The sequence below is a fragment of the Ruditapes philippinarum genome, unplaced genomic scaffold, assembly GCF_026571515.1.
Source record: "Ruditapes philippinarum isolate M1 unplaced genomic scaffold, ASM2657151v2 ctg9167_1_1_1_1, whole genome shotgun sequence".
Taxonomy (NCBI): domain Eukaryota; kingdom Metazoa; phylum Mollusca; class Bivalvia; order Venerida; family Veneridae; genus Ruditapes; species Ruditapes philippinarum.
Window position 1 is genome coordinate 1 of NW_026860394.1, and position 22,945 is coordinate 22,945.

General features: G+C 31.2%; 1 protein-coding gene across 3 annotated transcripts; it reads left to right on the forward strand.

Moving 5' to 3' along the window:
* Positions 1-2,345: 2,345 nt before the first annotated feature.
* On the forward strand, positions 2,346-12,985 carry LOC132759914 (uncharacterized). 3 transcript variants are annotated; one of them, XM_060751787.1, is made up of 3 exons: positions 2,346-2,434; positions 3,990-4,162; positions 10,205-12,985. In XM_060751787.1, exon 3 carries the CDS (start codon positions 10,248-10,250, stop codon positions 11,664-11,666), a length of 1,419 nt encoding a protein of 472 aa, XP_060607770.1. In that variant the 5' UTR covers positions 2,346-2,434; positions 3,990-4,162; positions 10,205-10,247; the 3' UTR covers positions 11,667-12,985. The 3 variants fall into 3 exon arrangements, with proteins under 3 accessions (XP_060607770.1, XP_060607771.1, XP_060607772.1); XM_060751788.1 differs by lacking the exon at positions 3,990-4,162 and having other exon boundaries at positions 2,373-2,434; XM_060751789.1 differs by lacking the exons at positions 2,346-2,434; positions 3,990-4,162 and adding an exon at positions 8,050-8,291.
* Positions 12,986-22,945: the final 9,960 nt, after the last annotated feature.

A 22,945-nucleotide genomic window follows, 5' to 3' on the forward strand; every position in this document is an offset into this window, starting at 1 on the left:
AAAAAGATTATTGGTAAATCACAATCTGTTAAATGTCAAGAGTCTACTTTCACTTTCAATTCCAACGACGATAATTCCTGATGTAAACAAAGTGAAACTTTAATTATTTGAAGACGCGTTAAATATGATGATATCTAGTTAAAATAAACCGGTAAAATTAACGTAATCCAAATAAATGAAGAGTTAGATCGATCTATTATTAAAATTGAATAAAAACAAATCACTCCATGCTACGTGTATATGCAGTGACGTAGCAGAAAAATGTGTAGCGCTAGCTATGGCGTTGATTGGCTGCTCTGAGGAAGTCCTGTGACGTCACGGGAAACACCTCGATTCGCCCACAACGGCTTCGCCCCAAAAACACAAAAGTCACACTGGCCACCAATTTGTTACCTTCTATAATCGTCGAAGGGTTTTTATAGTTCTCTCTTGTGATTGAGACTGTAAAACACACAGAGACAGCAAAATAAATAAATAAGTTCTCACGTCTACAACTGTAATTCAAATCTTCAGTGCATTTCATAAATATACAAAACCGTCAAAATCATGAAACAAACGATGAATGAGAAAATGAAGAATGAATATATATCAATACACTTATATAAGTAAATTACCTGTAAAACACACAGAGACAGCAAAATAAATAAATAAACAAGAAAGTCAGAAGTTAGGTTTTCACTCTACAACTGTAATTCAAATCTGCCGAGCGCATGCGTGGCGGTAAATCATGAGCGAAAAAATGAGGCCCGTCACCAGTTACTATACTTAGTGTATGATATATGATGTAAGATATAATGAGGCTATGGGAGTAAATATGAGATGAAGAGTGGATGGACAAGGAAGAATATATTTATAAGAAATGCACTATATAATTATCATATTGGATATAATAATGGTAAAGTATATACATGTATATATAATGACAAATGACCCTGTGACAGATATAATGTATGATTAGAATTTAATTCATAACCTGCGAAATTACGTCATCCTAAGTACAAGTAATTCATGAAATGGGTCAGAATTGCGTCTTTTTAAGGGATAATATTCTCTAGTACGCACTGAAAAAAAATCAATTCTGATATATAAGCTTTATTTCTTGGAAACTTGGTAAAATATCACTTTAAGAATAACGGTTTATACCATACTAATACTATAACTTGTTATTATTATTTCGTTTATTACATTAGCCTTAGTAGGGTGCCGAACATAACAGACCACTAAGAAAATCGACAGCGAAAAAAGTCTGCGTATTTTGACTTGTTAGAATCAGTCCTAGCAATACGGAGTTTTGATGTGTAGGTACTGACCTCGTAAATCAGGATTGTTAATTTATCGCATAAAAACTACAAAAATCAATCAAGCAAGCAAGCAAGCCAGCAAACAAGCAAGCAATAAATCAATAAATATGGAAATAGATAAACTTTTATATTATTCAAATAAGTAAATAAATAAATAAATGAATAGATACATACATACATACATACATACATACATACATACATACATACATACATACATACATACATACATACATACATACATACAACATAACATAACATAACATAACATAACATACATACATACATACATACATACATACATACATACATACATACATACATACATACATACATACATACATACATACATACATACATACATACATACATACATACATACATACATACATACATACATACATACATACATACATACATACATACATACATACATACATACATACATACATACATACATACATACATACATACATACATACATACATACATACATACATACATACATACATACATACATACATACATACATACATACATACATACATACATACATACATACATAACAAAACATAACATAACATAACATAACATACATACATACATACATACATACATACATACATACATACATACATACATACATACATACATACATACATACATACATACATACATACATACATACATAACAAAACATAACATAACATAACATAACATACATACATACATACATACATACATACATACATACATACATACATACATACATACATACATACATACATACATACATACATACATACATACATACATACATACATACATACATACATACATACATACATACATACATACATACATACATACATACATACATACATACATACATACATACATACATACATACATACATACATACATACATACATACATACATACATACATACATACATACATACATACATACATACATACATACATACTTTCAATATATCAACAGTCTTTCATAACAAAATTACCAGTATGAGATTATTGACAAAAATAAACTGTTTTAAAATGAATTTTGTATGCCAAGAAGGCGAGTAATTGCATTTGGAATAAAACCTTCATGTCGAGAGGAACACATCGAGGTAAATAAATATTTATTTGTTTAAATTAAATAAATTATTTTAGATAGAAAACAAAGCAGTTCATTCAAATATAATTTTCTTGAATGTATTAATTGTGTTTTCAGAAAATTATATCATTCGGAGGATTTTGAAAAAAAAAACGAAAAAAAAACAACAAAAAAAACAACAACAAAAAACAACAAAAAAACAATCAAACATACATCTGAAAAAATCATTTCCATTTATACCTTGTGATACTTTTCTATTGATGTTATAAACGTTTTCAATATTTGATTTCTTTTTCTTAAAAGGGTTAATGTGTAATTTTATATATTCTAAACTGGTTATTTTATACAAATGCACATACAACATACACAAACATGTCTTGATCAGAAAGCAAGTTGAACATTTCAACATTGAAGTATTGTAGGCTTTTAACGTTGTACTGACAATTAAATTGCGATGATGCTTCAACATTCTAATCCAAATACAAATCTAACGTTATGATAACGTTGAAATCTGACCCTATATCAATGTTGTAAAAACGTTGATTTCCCTGCTGTGTCAGATATTACCATCCTACTAGTCATCTTATAGTTTTTGTGTCCTTTTCACATAAATCTGATAATCTTTTTGTGTTCAAACAATCATAATGTTGCAAGCGATTACGACTGAACTATTTCGTTCGCACCACATAGTGACTCGTGGCCACGACAAAGTATCTCGTGCGCACCACTAAATTATCTCGCGTGCACGTCTAAGTAACTAGTGTCCACGACAATGTATTTCATGCGCACCACTTAATTACCTTCTCCCATGACTAAGTAACTCGTGGCAAAATCATAGTATCTCATGCGTACCACTCACTAACTTGTGGCCATGACATAGTATCTCGCACGCACCACTGAATTATCTCGTTCCCACGACTTAGTAACTCGTGGCCACGGCATAGTATCTCGTGCACACCACTTAATTATCTCGTGTGCACGACTTAGCAACTCGTGGCCACGATATAGTATCTTGTGCGCACCACTTGATTATCTCGTGTGTACGACTTAGTAACTTGTGGCCTCGACATAGTATCTTGTGCGCTGTACATTACGCATACAGTGTACATAGTTTCTGTATTCATCTGGGCATTTCATTTTTAAAAAGGATAAGCACGGCTTTAGTCATTTTTCATTATTTATCATAAAAAGTCTGGGAAAAGGTGAACCATAGCAACAAAAATACATGAAATTGCAGACTCGGTTTGTTTGAGTCTGTACATGAGGGATTATGAAAGGGGCCCTTACGCCTCCCCTTGATGTGAATGTTGACAGATCTTTTGTTGAAAATGAATTGCTGAAACATTGTAGACTTTCATGTTTTCTATATTTTTATCTCAAATTGAGAGGCATACGGTATATTTTATCTTCAGTCATAACAGATCTATGGTTTTCCTATGAATTCACACTGTTTAAATGTTAAAGTTTAAAAAGAAAAATAAGTGTTGTTTTCACTATTAACATCTAAAGAACTAACAGTAAAAAAGTAAGTAATTGCATTTTATAGTCTAAGTTTCATGCTTACGCAGGTTCACCGACTTTACAGCTATTACCCCTGGTCATCGGGCTACTGGTATCTATCTATCAATCTCCCTTGGGGAGTCTTTTAACTCCGCTAAGTGCAGCCGACACTTTGGCGCAACGGAATTATACCACCCTCGCAGGTACCCATTAACACCTGGTTGGAGTGAAGCAATCGCAGGTAAATTTCTTGCTCAAGGAAATTAGCAGTGCCCCTGGTGGGGTTCGAACCCGGGACCTCTCAATCCCTAAGCGCGCGTCCTACCTATAATCACGTGACAGGCTTGTCGATACAGTGAATATGATAAGGCTGTCACAAAAATGTTTTTTATTGCCATTATGGTCCTTAAGCTAGAATATTGAATAACATTTGAGATATATGTTTCATATTGCAGAGGAAATCACGGTTTTAACATCAATGAAAGATATATACATGTAATATTTTAAGTTTCTCATTCAGTGCACTTTGCATAAACTTTATTAATAGGCTTAAGATTAGTATTCGCATTCTATAATTTAAACAGTTTAAACAATTAGTCTGTAATAATTGCATGCATTCAATGAACAATAATTTCATATCTATGTTAGACACCATGAATCTGTCTATATGAACATTCATAAGTAAGAGTAAACAGGTTTATAATCAAAAGTTCATTAAAAAATCTGCCTGGCCTAGAAATACTCCATGACACTGTAAAGGCATACTCTAATATGTTGAAATTGAGAGACCTATAAGAGACCCATTGGAAGCTATAAATTTTTTGATTACAAACGCTCAAAACAGTACTTTAAGTTTTTGAAATCATTTGTTTTCTTTTTAACGTCTAATAATTTCTGGGGGTCAGTATACTCTTCCGTAGGTATGTTTAATTAAAAAATTTCTTAGTTTTCATTTTTATACTCCATCACTTCCAGAAGAAAAACAGAAAATTCTCTGTTGATTTAAACACCTGGTCTTTCAAAGGGAATTTATTTTCTATTCGAAAGACCTTGCTTTAAATTTGAGTGATTTACTTTTATGTACGCTTAAATGTTCAACAAGATTTTTTTTCAGGAATATATATTTTTATATATTGACTAATATTTGTGTCGAAGAAGAGAACAAATCAGTTTTTAACTTAAAAAAATTGAAAGAATGATATAAGAATATTAAAAAAACTTAACTTTTCTTATATCTTTATATCTCAATAATAATTTGCGTAAAGATATAATTTGTTCAAATACTATTATACGTAAATGCGTAATTGGCTTGTTGACAGAAACTTAAAGGTAGAATATAATGTCTATGTCATGTAAATAATCTATTTTTGATCTAAAAAAGCAAGTCACTGGTAAAGTATTTCTTTTATATCTATATTGGAACACGTTCAAATAACGCGTAGCCATGGATCAGATAACAAAAGCGTCACAAACTTGAAAAAATGCTTCGTATGGTGGCTGATTATGCCATGGCGTATTTTCGGGTTTTTACCACAGAAATATGGAAAAACAAAGATAAGAAAAAGTAAAACGTTCTTGCACTTTTTGAAATCACATTTTGTGGTTGCTGATTTATGTCATGTCGTATTTCGCTCAGCGCCCCGCCAGATACGAAAACCACTTTACCGTTTTTTTTCCATGTTATCTGCCTTGTGCCCCGCAGAGCAAGAGAACGGCAAAGTGGTAACAATGTGGCAATTTTGTGTTTTTGCCTCGCGGCCCGCAGAGCAATAATATCACAAGGACACAAATTAGCCATCATATATTTTTGCATTTACGTGGTGAAATTACGGAAAAGTAACAACATCAGGCAAAAGTACGACATATCAAATGTTTTTTTTTTGTGTTACAACTGTTGAGTTTTGACTTTTTTGGTGTGGCGGAAAAGCAGCGAAGAAACAACAAAGTAACAACTTTCTAGTATTTCGTTACATTTTCGCTATTTTGCTTTGATGCTTTAATACCTCCTACCAAAAAATGTATGACTAAAATTTTACTCCAGTCATAACTTTCGAAATGCCGTTATCCTAAGCACAACTTATTCATGAAAGGAGACAGAAATGCGTTAATTTAAACTTACATAAGTGAAGGACAGATGTAAACACGAAATGAACAAGCCTGATTTTGTAAGGTTAATTCTCTTGGAAACAAAGTAAAATAACATTCAAAGAATTACGAAATATACCAAACAATTTTTAAAATTTCTTTTGTTTATAACGATATCGTTTGCAGGGTGCCGAGCAGAACAGCCCCAATACGGAAATTGGTAACAAAAGATCTAAGTTATATTGTCTTTATAAAAAACTGGAGTAATTCATCGCTCTGAGCAGTATATATCGCCTATTTAACATCGGTATGGAGTTTTGATGTGTAGGAATTGAGCACACAAGTCTAAGATGTCAATTTTTCGCATCAAAATTACTACAAGTAAACAATAAATCATTAAGGAAGAAATATAAACGTTCATACACTATTCAAACAAGATAGATAGATAGATAGATAGATAGATAGATAGATAGATAGATAGATAGATAGATAGATAGATAGATAGATAGATAGATAGATAGATAGATAGATAGATAGATAGATAGATAGATAGATAGATAGATAGATAGATAGATAGATAGATAGATAGATAGATAGATAGATAGATAGATAGATAGATAGATAGATAGATAGATAGATAGATAGATAGATAGATAGATAGATAGATAGATAGATAGATAGATAGATAGATAGATAGATAGATAGATAGATAGATAGATAGATAGATAGATAGATAGATAGATAGATAGATAGATAGATAGATAGATAGATAGATAGATAGATAGATAGATAGATAGATAGATAGATAGATAGATAGATAGATAGATAGATAGATAGATAGATAGATAGATAGATAGATAGATAGATAGATAGATAGATAGATAGATAGATAGATAGATAGATAGATAGATAGATAGATAGATAGATAGATAGATAGATAGATAGATAGATAGATAGATAGATAGATAGATAGATAGATAGATAGATAGATAGATAGATAGATAGATAGATAGATAGATAGATAGATAGATAGATAGATAGATAGATAGATAGATAGATAGATAGATAGATAGATAGATAGATAGATAGATAGATAGATAGATAGATAGATAGATAGATAGATAGATAGATAGATAGATAGATAGCCATTACGACTGAACTATTTCGTTCGCACCACATAGTGACTCGTGGCCACGACAAAGTATCTCGTGCGCACCACTTAATTATCTCGCGTGCACGTCTAAGTAACTTATGAACATTCATAAGTAAGAGTAAAAAAGTTTAGAATCAAAAGTTCATTAAAAAATCTGCCTGGCCTAGGAAATACTCCATGACACTGTAAAGGCATACTCTAATATGTTGAAGAAGAGATACCTATAAGAGACCCATTGGAAGCCAAACACCAGAACTCTTTTGCATACCGTTTACACTCATTCATAGTAATGTAAGGATATGCAGAGTCATTCTATTCTGAGCCTTCAGAAATAAATGTTCTCCTATATATAGCGAAGCTAAGTTACTTACAAACGCTCAAAACAGTACTTTAAGTTTTTGAAATCATTTGTGTTTTTTTAACGTCTAATAATTTCTGGGTGTCAGTATACTCTTCCGTAGGTATGCCTAATTAAAATTTTTCTTAGTTTTCATTTTTATAATACATAACTTCCAGAAGAAAAACAGACAAATTATCTGTTGATCCGAACAGGAATTTATTTTCTATTTGAAGGACCCTGATTTAAATTTGTGTGATTTACTTTTATGTATGCTTAAATGTTCAACAATACTTTTTTCAGGACATATATTTTTATAAATTGACTAATATTTATCATTTGTGTCGTTGAAGAGAATAAATCAGTTAAATTAAAAAAATTGAAAGAATGTTTAACTAAAGAAATGATATAAGAATATTAAAAAAAACTTAACTTTTCTTATATCTTTATATCTCAATTAAAGTTTGCTAAAGATAAAATTTGTTCAAATACTTTTAAAAAGGAGTAATTGGCCTGTTGACAGAAACTTTAAGGTAAAATATAATGTCTGTGTCATCTAAATAATCTATTTTTGGTCTTTAAAAACAAGTCACTGGTAAAGTATTTCTTTTATATCTATATTGGAAAAGGTTCAAATTACCATAGGTTCCACCATAGCTATAATAGATATATAACTAGTCTTCCAAAACAAATTACCTATATGAGATATTTGACAAAAATAAAACTGTTTTGATATTTATCTGTATGCAAAAGGATAGCATATTGTATTTGGATTGACGAGACAAATATTTTGAGGTAAATAAACATTCATTTGTATTAAATTAGTTATTTTTAACAGTCAACTAAGACGTTCATTACATGTAATATATGAATGTTGTTAACGTCTTTCAAGTTCAAAATTATACAATCGGATATGTTTTAAAAGAAACCAGGTTAATTTATACATTCTTAATAAAAAACCACACTTTTGCTTTTATCACAATGTAGCTACGAAATTAATTAAGAAATAAGCGATTTATTTTCCGCTTTACTCCGAGAACAATTGAAATTCAAATCCGATCCATCTTTTAATCTATTCAGAAAAATACAATGAAAAACATTAAAGTGCATTTAAGTCTTAATAAAGCAACCATTAAATTGTCCATTGCCGAATTTGTATTTATATATAAATAATTTGGTTGTCCATGTTCTCGACGAATGAAGCATTTGCCACGTTTCTCTTGAAATATGTTTTTTTTTCAATGCATGCATACACATATTGTTAATTGTCAACCAATCCAGTATGTATTTTTTATTGTCTACCAACGAGAAAATATGTAAAAAATCTAATTAGGCTTGCTGAAAAACGTAATCATGTTTGTTTGCATCAATGAAAGTTGATAAAAGTGTAATTTGTAAGTGAAAATGTCATAATATCTATAGCATTATATCTGTTTTATTTGGACAACCTGAGACAAACATGCTTGTGGGTAATAGGCAGTATAAAAATACTGATCTTAAATAAAATTCTAACTGAATCTTTTCAGATAATCTTTTCGGTGTTGTAGATAAATCCCAAGCTGATGACGTAGCTTGAATCCACGACATCATTGCTGCTAAATGAAAGAAAATATTCAAAATTGTTTTATTACCTAAGGGCATTTTGCCAAAATAATGATCGCCTGTTTATAATACCTGCTAAGATTGATCTTTATTTCAACTTATATTTTGACATCACAGCAAATCATCTTCTATCTGACATATAGCTGCTCCCCAGATCATTTTAATAACGTAAATTTTAGTAATAGGTTTCTGTACAAGAATTTAGACATTGCGACATTTAACGACGGTATTGCAATATTTAACTGTTTGTGAACATCGTGCAATATTTCACGTTTCAGATCCGTATACTTCCGGGAGATATAAATAAAACGATGATGTAATTCTTGAAATAAAACAATGATGTAATTCTCAATATAGAATCCTAAATGGACGCCACGCATGCGTATAAGGTGTGGTTAAACAGACGCCTATAGTATTGTTATACATGGCTTCCTTCCCTCTATTCCCTTAAAATCCATTTTGTTGTCTTCCCGTTGTGAACACGATAGCCACTTTTCATGGATTGGCATGAAAGTGTCACAATAACCGCCGTATATTTCTAAATTCAAATTTTTACCATTTTTATGTTTAAATGTTGAATTCTGCTTAAGCCCTGGATGTGGACGGTAGTTTGCACTTGACAGTACCGTCCATGAATAGGCTTAATCAAACCAAACCTGCAACATTTACAATTTTACGGTTTTGGACATTCATAATAACTCTATTTTATCTTTAAGTTAAATAAGTGTTGCACAATTTATCATCTGTAGATGCTTTTACTTTCACTATATATAACAAATCTAAGATAATTTTCAAAATTTATATACTTAAAAACCTGCTTTTTTACTTTTCTCTCGGTTAAGATACTTTGACTTATACTTGGATTATACCTTTTCTATTTAGACATATACATATTTGATATTATGTACCTAAAATGAAATAAAAAAGGGGATACTCTACTCGTGTTGACATGGATAGTAGCTTACAGTTAACAAGCCAACGAAAGACACTTGCATTGCATTATGTTTGCTACAGAAAAAAAATTGTTATAAACATGAAATTTTACTTTATTCTTGTACATATGTGTATATTGATTTTAGAAATGTGTTCCTATATTAATATTTCAGATTTGCATAGCAATACAATTTTAAAAGAATATCTCAGAGAAAAATGACACAGTATCAAAACCATTCAGTCCTTATTTCGAACTTACTTGATTACAAAGGATATGGAGGACGAATGTTATCAATTAGAAGGAAAATGCAAAGTAGTTATGCAGATGATATGAACAAAAAGAGTTCTTGGTTTGAATTTAGCACAATTATAGTTGGAAGTAAAGCCGAGGGTCTTTCAGGTCCTCTTGAGAATGATTCTGATATTATGAAAGTTCTAAAGGACACAGTCTGCAAAGAACATTTTACTTCAGTAACATACGAACGTGAGCATCAATTCAAACTGGCTTTGGATCATTCGCGCCCTGGTTATTCATTACTACAAACTATTCAAATTTGTAATAGTGTTTGGACTGCCACACTACTTTATGAATCGATGGTTGAACTGGCTCCGAATACATTATACCTTTCTAGTGAATTTTTAAAAAATAAAATAAAAGCGTTAATCATTGATGGATTATGTAAAATGCCCAGAAGTCAAGAGTTTGTTAACATACATAATGAGACTCAAGGTCCTTCAATAGTATTTGATTCCCCAGGACTAACTGATACTGTTACAGCACTTAGATGCGAATGCCCTTCTTATTTATCGGCATGGCTGTGTAGAGAAAGGAATTATCAATGGCCGCCTATTGCAGTCGTCAGAGAAGTTTCAAATTTAGATTCACACGTGGTTCCAGTAGGACATACGGCTAGCTGTTTTCAATTCTTAGAATGGAGAATATGTTTCACCAAAGGAGAAATTAGATTGGTTCATAGTTTAAATGATTGTCTTATAAAAGTTTTAATATTGCTAAAACAAATTGCTAAAGTTACATTGAAACCTTTAAGTAAAGATATGTCTACCTATCTTATGAAGAATGTAGTATTCTGGTTAGCTGAACTAAATGACTATGATTGTTTTACTCAATATGCATTGATAGTGGCACTTAAAAAAGCACTTGCCTACCTGAAGCATTTTGTTGTGACGAACAATTTTCCAAGCTATATGATTCCGCAAAGAAATTTGCTCGAAGGCAAACTAACACACTCACAACGAATCAAAATTTGTATGAGAATTGACTCTCTTCTAAAAGAAGGACCACACATGGTGTTGAAAATTGCAAAGATCCGAACTGCTATTTCAATGTGTTACAAGTCACCAACTGTATTTAGTCGAATTTCAATGAAGTTACATGAGATACATATTATACTTTATCTATTCGCTCACCTTTATATTCACTCTCTACCAGAAACTCCACATAATTTGGCCGATACAACAAGAAGTTATTTTTCAAGTAGAATAGCGGGGTTTATTCTTTGTAGACTCTCTTCGTCTATGTTGGACGTAGAACAATGTTACAAAGACCTAGGCTACTTTAAATTTAGTGATTCTGGTGATAATATTTCTTCTCTAATTTCTGAAATGTTATGTTAACATACCTTAACAGAACCCACAAGTGATAGATTGTGACCTTGAAAAATATTCTTATGAAGAAGCTTTATTGCATTTCCCCCTTGAAATTTCAAATAATAAGTCTACCATAACATTTTTATGCTAATGTGCTGCAGGTAAAATCATGCTTGTTAACCCGGGCAAAATTTGCACACAATTTAAACTTTTATTTTCTGGAAGATTCTAAACCAAAAATTTCTCCAAAGCTTCCCTCCCGAAAAACTCCAAATTATAAGATGACCGCCATCAACTGAAAATGTTCATGTTAAATTTATAAAATTAAAGCATTTATATTAATTAATATATTGGATGGTGGTTTGGGTTAACAGAATTAGAGCTTTTTAAAGGTGGGGTATAGCACAAGAATGATTTTCATAATAGAGTGTATAAATGCTGGACATATATAAATATATCACGACTAGGGGGCCGTGAGGGATGTTGCACTTATTCATTATCCCTCATGTACAGACTCAATCAAACTGAATCTGCAGTTGTCATGTAATTTTGTTGTCATTAATGCTTCCGAGGGATCACTTTCTTTCCAGATTTTTTTACATGGTACAAAGAATTGATGATGAAAAGATGATCTTATTTTATCTCTCGTATTTGATTTATCAAGATGGAGGGTGATCAAGTGAAATATATCAATTCTGTTTGCTAACTTGTTATATCTGTCAAAATTTGCCTAAACAACATATACCATGTTCCGTGCAAATATATTCCGATTCCAGTGATATAAAACTTTCTTGTTATGCTTGCCAAATTTAAATACATGTATGTTAGTTTTGTTAATTTTCGTTTATTACTCAATTTGTTTGTTATTCATTTATCCTTTCTTTAAATTCAATCGAATCGCCGTATACGTCAGATACAATGATAGTATTTTTTCCAAGAGTGTGTTCATACATGTGAAGAAGACTTTGCCTCGGACAATTTGTTATTTATCCTAGTATACTGTCTTGATACGTCTTTTATAAGACACTTTTGAAAAAAAGCTGGTACTGTATCCATTACTTATTAAACATTTTGACATATTAAAACTGTTTCAAGCAGAATTTGAAATAATGTTTCAATACTATAGATACAAGATGATAGATTTTAAAGTAAAATACAAATTAAGACAAAATACTCAAACTTTTAAAAGATATATACTAACATTTAGATAATTTCAAGGACCTTGTCTTTGTTTGTATGTATATGTATGTTGTCATTCTATAACATACGAATATCGCAAATGGAAATTGTTTAACAATCTCATTGTATATATGTTTAGTTATGTACAATATTTGTGAATAAAAGAAAAAAAACACTTTGTAATGTTTGATACGTTTATCTGTTCAATGACAGAATTCAAATAGACTTTTATACCCCAAGATTTGGGAATATGTGGTATGTTGAATTATTAACTTGATCGACGTATCAAATTAACGAACAGTTTGCAATAATCAGATACCGCAAATCAAGTCTGGAGGAAGTTGTCTTGAAATAATAATATTTATATTTGCTTTGCCTGAACGCCTTTGAAGTTTTATTTCTGTCATCACAAGAAAGGGAATGTGTAAAGAAAAGTCTGACAAATAGTGGATTGAAAATGTCTGGCACAAATGTGCAAGACGACTTGATTTTAAAAAAAGTTAAATAAACTAAGTTAATCAAAATGAGACTAGAAAATTGTGTCATAATATCACAAAGGATGACCGAAAGTTGGACACGAACATGTCCGACGCTTTTGAAGCCTTTCTTTTGCCCCCAATGGCGTTTGATGGTTTCCGTTTAGCATGCTGAAATATTGGACACTATAGAAGTAATAACAAAATAACAAAATTAACAGGGGCAATTTGGGCATTTGTCATTGAAAGTAGAATAACCATCACATATTGTATTGATTAGACAATTTGTTGTAATGAAAGCTTATTATGAATCTTGTATATTGATATCACAAAAAGGATGGCCTTCTTCTGAGTTTGATAAGCTTTCTTGTAAATTGCAAAATTGACATTACAGAAGGGAATGAAACCCCCTGTGTCAAAATAAATAAGTGCAAGGCAGAAGAGAGTTAATCCCCCTGCGACAAAATAAATATGTCAACAATAAAAATAAATGACATTGCAGAAGAGATTAAATTTTTCCCTGCGTCAAAGTAAAACAATAATATCCATATAAATAAGTGACATTGCAGAAGAGATTGAATTTCACACTGCGTTTAACAAAAATCAATTACATTCATATTAATAAGTGAGATTGCAGAAGAGATTAAACTTCTCCCTGCGTCAAACAAAAGGCAATATATCTATGTTAATAAGTGACATTACAGAAGGGATTAAATTTCTCCCTGCGTCAAACCGGGGTAAAATGCTGACACTGCAGAAAGGAGTATATATCCCTGCGTCAAACAAAATATTTCTTCAGCTTGAAATGGTGATATTGCAAAAGGGAATATAACATCGGTTAAAATTATATGCTTCTTATTCGCATTAACCGTGTAAGTGTAATATCCAACAATTGTAAATTTGCCAAGACCGCATTAATGTAATGAATAAATATAACCTTCATCTCTGTAGATAGCTGTTATGGAAACTTTATGGCAATTGCCACCACAACCAATATATACAACAACAAGCTTTAAGCAAAGTAATATTCTGTAAAAGAAAATATAAAAATTCTATAACATCTATTATATATTTAGTTAAATCTATAATTCAGTATCATAGCATTCTCTCGGCCAGCAACAAAGATCCTCTCACCGAAGTATAATAGCGTGGTAGCCCTTGGACAGGCTCAATATGCACACCATCTTCTCCTACAAAATCTGAAAGAAATCTTTTATTAAAATTGTTTCTTGAGTGACTCCAGAAGATCAGTCTTGGATGGGAATTACAAGCTTGGCTCAACTGTCTATTTGTTGTTTTCACTCGTTGATTTTATCCCTGTGGAGTGTTACGTATTTCAGATATGACAACAACTTTACAGCCCTTGGATAAAACCTCCTCTGCAAAAATAACAATTTCAGATGAGCAACAGTTTCTGAAGCAATATGATAGTTGCATAGATCATTACTTCCAATATGAATAAATGTGACATCAATCTGTAAATCAGAAATTTAAATGATATATCTGACCAAAGAGATTTCCTGTGCAATGGGTTTGCAATTGTGGCACCACCTGTGCCATGCCAAAAAATTACAATAATTTATGTTCACGGTCTATATTCATGTTAGGAAGGTCATTTTGAAAATACCAAAATTGTAGCCTCTTTGTAAATGAATGCCCTAGAAGTAAGTTATTATGGAGCATTGTGAAGTCGTAAGCAACAATGTCAGATAAACTGCTTATGTAACTTACACAGCACTATTAGGGTGTTGAGTATATTACCATCAATATGATGCTGAATATATCAATCCTGTTTAAACTTGGATGAAAATGTGAACAAATCCTTTGTTTACACCACGCCGCAAAATTAGGTCAAATAGCCCAGAATCAATATCAGGTAAAACTAACGAAAAGCAATTCGGTAAGCAATATTTAATCGATAAATATCTACAAATAGATAAAATCTATCATATAAACAAAATATATATTCGAAATTATATCAAATGATAATTAAAAAGCAAAAATAGAAACTTCTCTGTAAACAGCAAAGGATTTTTTTGGATCCAAAACGAGGGTGAGTTAAATACACCAAAGTAAATAAAATAACCACAAAGAAGTAAATAGCAGCAAGTGAGAGAACAACCTAAGCCTCCAGAAAAAGTATGTAAAAATCTAAAACTAAGACAAGATGATTTATTTCGCAAATATAAATAGCTTTATATGTTACACTAAATAAAGCATAGTTTGATTGTTTAGTTATGAGAAATCTCGGACTTAACATTGGACCTCTGGGAAAGATAGAAAACTCTTTTGAAATTCAGTCTTAATTATTCTCATAATTCTGTTAGAGCAAGTTTGAAACAAATTTCAGCTTAAACAAAAAAAAATTAAAACGTCGTAGATGATTAAATTTCAGTAAAAATAATTTCCGTCTTCAAAATCATTGTGCTTTTTAATAAGTCAAGTATTTATTTCATAGAGAGTAAACTAAAATTTAAACAATGATGACACTATGGGATTCTGAAAATGTTCAGATGTACAAAGATATTGGTCCTTTATAAATGAAATATTAAACGATGAAAATTTTGAAATAAAGTTTAATATATAGCTGCTTCCTACCTTTGTTCATTCAATCACCGTATACCTTTGAGTTAAAAATGTATGAATATGAATATCATGGTGTATGAATATCATTATTGTTATTTCTCTCCCGAGTTGATAAGTCATAAAGCCAAGCTGTTCCTGTAAATTTAATATATATGTTTACTTTGACTATAATTTGTCGTTGCTATAAGCCTTTAATATAGAAATATCATTCCCATTTTTTTCATTGATAGTTAGGATCTTCTTTTATTGATCAAAGTTGTAAGTAACCTGTTGCGGTATTCTATCTCATTATCTATGACAAAGGGGACACCTTTTATCTCTCAACAGGTAAAGTTAAAGTTAACAAATTTTAATAAATTAATTATTGAAAAGAACATTTAATCCTGCAGAAGAGCGTGAGCTTCTTTTCCAAAAAAATCAAATTAAATGTCAGTTTTTAACTAAAAACCCAAAAAAATGAAAATGATTATTTCTTTAAAGAAAAAATTTCATGTAAAAGGGGTTAAAAAATTATTTCGGGTAGGCCTACAAACGCTTTCCGGTACACGGTTTTTCTGTTTAAAACGATTGTGTCGTTATCTTTTATTAATATTGTTCTGACAGTTGAAGTAATTAACAAGAATTCAATGTTTGAATATCCAAAATTGAACAAAATATAAGACAGTTATCTATTCGTTCTAGAATCATAAGTCTGACAGCATTATTATTATTTAAATATATTATTCCAACATGTATTAATCAAAGCACAGAAGGCGCTGAATTTGTTAGGGTCTCAGAATGTCAGAAAGGTGAAGGTTGTGAGATTATAAAACAATTTGTTTTTGTATAGTGCCACCAATGCTTTCCAGCGTTTTAATTGTTGTAGATTGGCTATAAGACTAATTGCAACACTGATATTTAATCCAATGTTTATTTGACTTAAACAATTTGAAGAAAAAAAAAGAGTTGCCTCAACTGGGATTTGAACTCCAGACCTCGCTTCCTAAGCGAGCGCGCAAACCCCTCGGCCACGGTGAATTGATAACGGCCTGAAGAAAACCATTTTATTCTAAATTAGGGTTTGTAACGACGCTAACTGTTGTTAACACTTGTGTAAATAATCATGGCGCTTACTATAAGCATGTATATCTATAAAGAATAAATCAATATTAGAAATCTTCGACCATTCGGGAATTATTTTGCTTGAAAATTAATGCGCCTGTCATGTGACCATATTTACGCATGTGACCATATTTACGCAGTGATCTCCGCTGAATTTTTCGCCCTTAGTGTTACATATAAAGGGAAGTAACCGCTTCAAAAAGCGGACTACTTTCGGCATTTGCAATTAACAGCATTAGAGTCTGAAATTTCGCTACCATTATTTGTTTGGTCTGACGACCAAAACAAATAAAAACTAAACGCATTAACCGATGGTTATTTTTAAATAATCCTCGACATTAAAACGAAAGGTGATGATAAAGCATGGTTGTCAAAGTGTTACCAGGAGGCAAGCACTTTTCAATTTGTGCATGAAGTGCATGAATCTCGACAGATAAAACTACCCATTGTCATGCTGTAATAGGACATGTTTTATGTAAGAGAAACTCCTCGAACTGTGCATTACACGATATAACATGAGCACCGCTAGGCGGAGCATTATATGCCCGAAAGTGTTTTTTTTTAAGAAAGGATGAAGCATTTGTAATACATGGGAATTAAATAAAGTAATATCTCCCTCCTTTATAGCTGAAGAACCTTCAAATATACAGTTGCTGTTTCCAAAGCATCAAGTTGGTATCTTGTAAGTAAAAATGCTACGACGGATAGACGGAAAGATAAAGGCCATATAATTAATGTACTCAATATAAGTGATCATCCTATGAAGTTTGACAGTTGTAAAACTGTTAACAATATTAAGGTCATATGATATTGACCTTTGACCTTATGACCCAAATACAGATATGGATCTTTTATTCAACATAGGCAATCATCCTATGACGTTTGAACACTGCAAGCAAAATAAAACTTGTGTTATGCTCCAGAAAGCACAATTTTCAGTTTTAATGTCATTGTGACCCTGACATTCGATCGTATGACCCTAAAATCAAGTCATGTATTGGACATGGCTGTTCATCCTAATTTAACAGCTGTAGGTTAATAAATACTTAAGTTATTGACATAAATGCGTTTCTTATATATAACTGAAAAGGGTTAGTAATGTTTGCGCAAAAATTAGTAAAACGCTTTTTGTCAACCATTGAAGTTTGGACTGAATTCCATATAAACACTAATATTATGACATTTTCCACTTAAATATTGAAGTATTTTATCATAATAACCTTGCTTTTTGATGAGAAATCTCATATGAATTTATTTTCGTTGAATATTTCGACAAGTAAACTGGATCAGAAGAATTTTTTGCGGACAGTAAAATGCTTTTTCTCAACCATAGAAAGTCAGGCTCGGGCAATCGGTTCCATCGGGAACTCGCCAAGGCTCGTTCCCAATTTAATTGAACATCCCCGAATTGGAATTGCCCTATCCTCTATCTAACCCAATGATATATTCTATTATTCTTTTGGTGAGATGCGATTCCTTCTCTTCACTGAAATTTACTTTTTGTCATTTTTTACTTGGAATCAGCATGAGAGATTTTAGTTAACAAGTAAAATGCATTGACACTGCCTAGGTTTGAGCACTAATGGAGGTTTTCAATGTAAATTTGAATGTTTTATTTGTTACATACAACATGCTTGTAGTAATTGTAAAAAGTTGCAATATAAAGCAAAATTGTTGTTAAAAAAACAAACTTAAGGATGTAAGCATTTAATATTTATATACCATGCATGTGTAGACATTATAAGCACTTATTAAATAGTTATGATCTAAAAGATAGGTTGAGACCTTTTCCGTCTCGAAACAGAGCGGTATGAACTTTTTAATGTTCAGAAAGTGTATATGTTCTGCTCTGAATTCATATATTTGCCAATTTATGATACTCAAGAAAAGAACTAATACGTTATACAGAAAATATAAAGCATGTATATACTTCTTACTTGCGCACCTGTTGGGTTAGATTCTGTTATTCTCTTAATGCCTTTTAAAGCGTTTAAATTTCAGATTTTAATGTTAGTGTTTGATGCAACTTTTAGAATATCTGCTTTAATACTTTGATGATTTAAATCTTTAAACGTGTAAATATGTATGCAAGTTCTGATCGATAAATACACGCTAGCAGCTTTAAATAGATCACTTTTTGTGTAAATTAAGTAATTAGTATTAAGTTAGACAAGAATATTCTAAATTAGTGACATAGTTTACAGCTGGTATTATGTTTGTTAGTGGACAGATAAATTTTAGGAAATTTTAGGCATCAATTACTAGTATACGGTTTATTTATACCTCTATATTATCTTTTAGAAATAATGTGTTTACTTGTAAATATTTCATGAATTTCATTTCAAAATTGAAATATAAATATATCGACTTGTATAAAAAGATAAATCTGCAGTTTATTTACAAATTGTTAGTATGTGCTGTGAAATTACCAGCAAAGAGAAAAACAATCTCTAATATTTCTTTAAGAACAGCTATACATTTACCTCAAAATATGTAGTTACTTGCATTTCTTTAATAATGAGTTTTATTTGAAGTAATTATTCTCATGTATACTTAAGATAAGATAGATAGCTTTAACGATGAAGTAAAACAACATTAATCATGACTTATTAAATGTTAAACTGACGTTTTGGCAAAGGTATGAATAGACATTTAAATCATTATCCATGTATATGCACACTGAGATTTATTTATTCCGTTTAAAACAAATACTTATAGATTGATTAATGACGTCTCTGAGTTTTAGTTAGTCAATTCTTGCTATTCGGCATAAGTTGACCGAGAAAACAACTCATACATATAGTTGATGTGTATAATAATTTGTGTTAATATTTTGATTGTGTCAGAGAAGTTTAAGCCAATCACAGGTACCATACCTTGTTTGTAGATTAAAAATGTATCGACAAAATACTTCAACAAAGAGGACAAGATAACCTTTAAATAGTCTCAATGCTTTCTTTACCAGAATTATAAATGATATATTTGCAAACCTTGCTTACTTTTAGATTTGCAAGCATTACAATGTATACAGAACTTAAACATATGTTACGCAAATCACTATCAAAAGAAATTAAAAAAATAAAACATTTTAAATTGAAAGATGACCTCAGAAATCTGATAAACTTTTTCCGCTAACATCTAGAATCCAAGTACTTACTTTGTGTAAGATAAACAATTATAGCATACACTAGTTTTTCAAATTTTTGTTTTCAATCCTCAGATATTGATAATTTTAGAAAAGAGATACTTTGATATTGAAAAAGGAAGACGGATTAAAAATCCTTCAATCTTACGAGTTTAGAATTTTCCATTTTTACTGTTTATTGCCATGACAACAGTGTTTAGTATCAAAATGCCATTATATGAATATTTATTTATGTAAATCAAAAACAAAACAAAAAAAGAAACAAGAAAAAACAACAACACCAAAAACAAAACATCATTAAACATAAATATGTTTTCAACTGTTTGGCTTCATGTGATCTCTGTGGAAAAAGAACAAAAACGTCAATTTGTCCTGCTTGATTGGATGAGCCTAACAATTTTCATTTTGCCCGTTGCCCTTAATTTCGCCCTTTTGCATTTCTACATGTTTTTTTGGTTACATAAATCAACCATCGTGTGCGTATTATGTTTCTGCTATTTGTCATCAATATCTATTGACTTGATTATTTATGTCATTGAATATTTTCTTATCTTTTCTCATTTTATTCCGTTTATTTTTTATTTGGGGAAAATTAGTAATGATTTAACACATAAAATGTAAAGCATGCCTTCACTATCTGCCTGTGCAAGTGCTCATTGGATTATTAATACTTGTTATTCACGTCAATCGTATATCATTAAGAAATCAAGAATGAGATTTGAAGAGGGCCAACCAAGTGGAAAAAATTGCATGGTTGGATATTTTATGGAAAAAATATATATATCTACTAAAATTAAGTGCTTATTTAGGTTTTGGTCCGTAACTTATAGCAAATACCCTGACGACTTATCTGAATTTTTCATGTACGAGTACTAGTATATAGTAATTGCATGGAAAACATTAACAAGTATTTTCACTGGTCCACAAAGGACTAAAATATTGTAATATATATACTCGAGGTATGTGTTTTGAATAGTGATCCACATTTTCAATCTCTGACGCCTTTATGAACTTAATACCAAAATATGTGGTTTATTAGATATGAAGTACTGTCCTTAAACGTAACCTTAACAGTACGCAAAGGGGTAGGTTCTACAAAAACATCGCCATCATCTTGATTGTGTCAAAATAAGAAAAGTTAATTAGTGTTTGACATTTCATAAGAGATAGTCGTTACGTTGTAAGATTAACTTACAACATGGCAACATTAAATTTTGTCTATTGTCGATGTTGAATAAGAGGGCAGTTATCAATAATTCTTTTTCAAATGTCACAACTGTTAATATTTCAGTACCTGGTAGATTTATGCTTGGTGTTATCAATATGACAAGGGAAGATTCTTTGCCTCGATTGCCAATCGAAACCAGGCTTGACCAACCAACGGATGACTATAACAACATACATTTTATTGATATGGCTTTCACGAGGGAACAACTAATGTATGATTGCAGCCTGAACAAGACAGCAAAAGAGAAAATCCAATCTTTCGTTAACTGTATGTATCAACAAGAGCACCAAATGGAACATGTGAAGCCTCATAATAGCCAATTGCATGTTGCAGCTACTGCGTAACAGGAGACACAAAAATTATTAAAAAGCCAAGACACGTTTTCGTGTCGCCTCTATAGATTAGTGGCGACATATAGAGATCACATCCCTATCTTCTCTCCGTCCGTTCGTCTGTCTGTCTTTCCGTCCGTAACAAAATTTGCCGGACTTCAACTGAAAAACTACTCATGAAATTTCATTCAAACTTTACAGAAATGACTAGTACCAAGTCCAGTTGTGCATACCATCAGCATTTCCGGTTCAAAGATTTTTGTCAGAGTGATGACCCTTTTATGTTTTTTTTTATTTCAAAGTTTTTTTCGGGGCAACTTCTCTTATACCACTAATGCACTTTTAATGAAGCTTTACATGATCTTTAGCTCAAAGACTTGCACAAATTACACGTGTTTTTCGGTTAAAATATTTTAGCTGAGTTATAGTGCTTGTATAAATAACTTAAAGTGTTTTTTTTTTTGTGTTATAAGCTACAGAGAAGCTACTGGTGCAATTTCATCAAAACTTTACATGAATAATCAGTACAAAGTCTAGTTGTGCGAAATATCGATGCTCATTTTCTGGTGCCTTTTAATTACTTTTTCTATTAAAATTTGTTCAAATTTGTTCGCGCAACTCATCTAATACAACTAATTTAATTCTCATGAAACTTAACAGAAATGATCAAGTAGCTCAAGTACTTGCGCATATGACACGGTTTTTCGGTTGAATAATCTTTGGCCGAGTAATTGCGCTTGAATACAAAAAGGTGTTCTTTCGTGTTGTCAGCTATACAGATCCTTTTCTGGACTATCCTTTAGAAACTCATCAACACTATACAATCATGATAAATACCGAGTCAAGTTGTGCATATCGTCAGAAAGTTTACTTCCATGATTTTGTCAGAGTTTATTAATTCTTTAATTAAAATGTGCTCAAGTACTTGTGCATATGACACGGTTTTTCGGTTGAATAATCTTTGGCCGAGTAATTGCGCTTGAATAGAAAAAGGTGTTCTTTCGTGTTGTCAGCTATACAGATCCTTTTCTGGACTATCCTTTAGAAACTCATCAACACTATACAATCATGATAAATACCGAGTCAAGTTGTGCATATCGTCGGAAAGTTTACTTCCATGATTTTGTCAGAGTTTATTAATTCTTTAATTAAAATGTGTCCGAAAATTCTTATACCACTTAAATGCAATTTCAATAAAACTTTACAGGATTGATCGGTAGCTCAAGTAATTGCACATGTTATACGGGTTTTACGGTTGA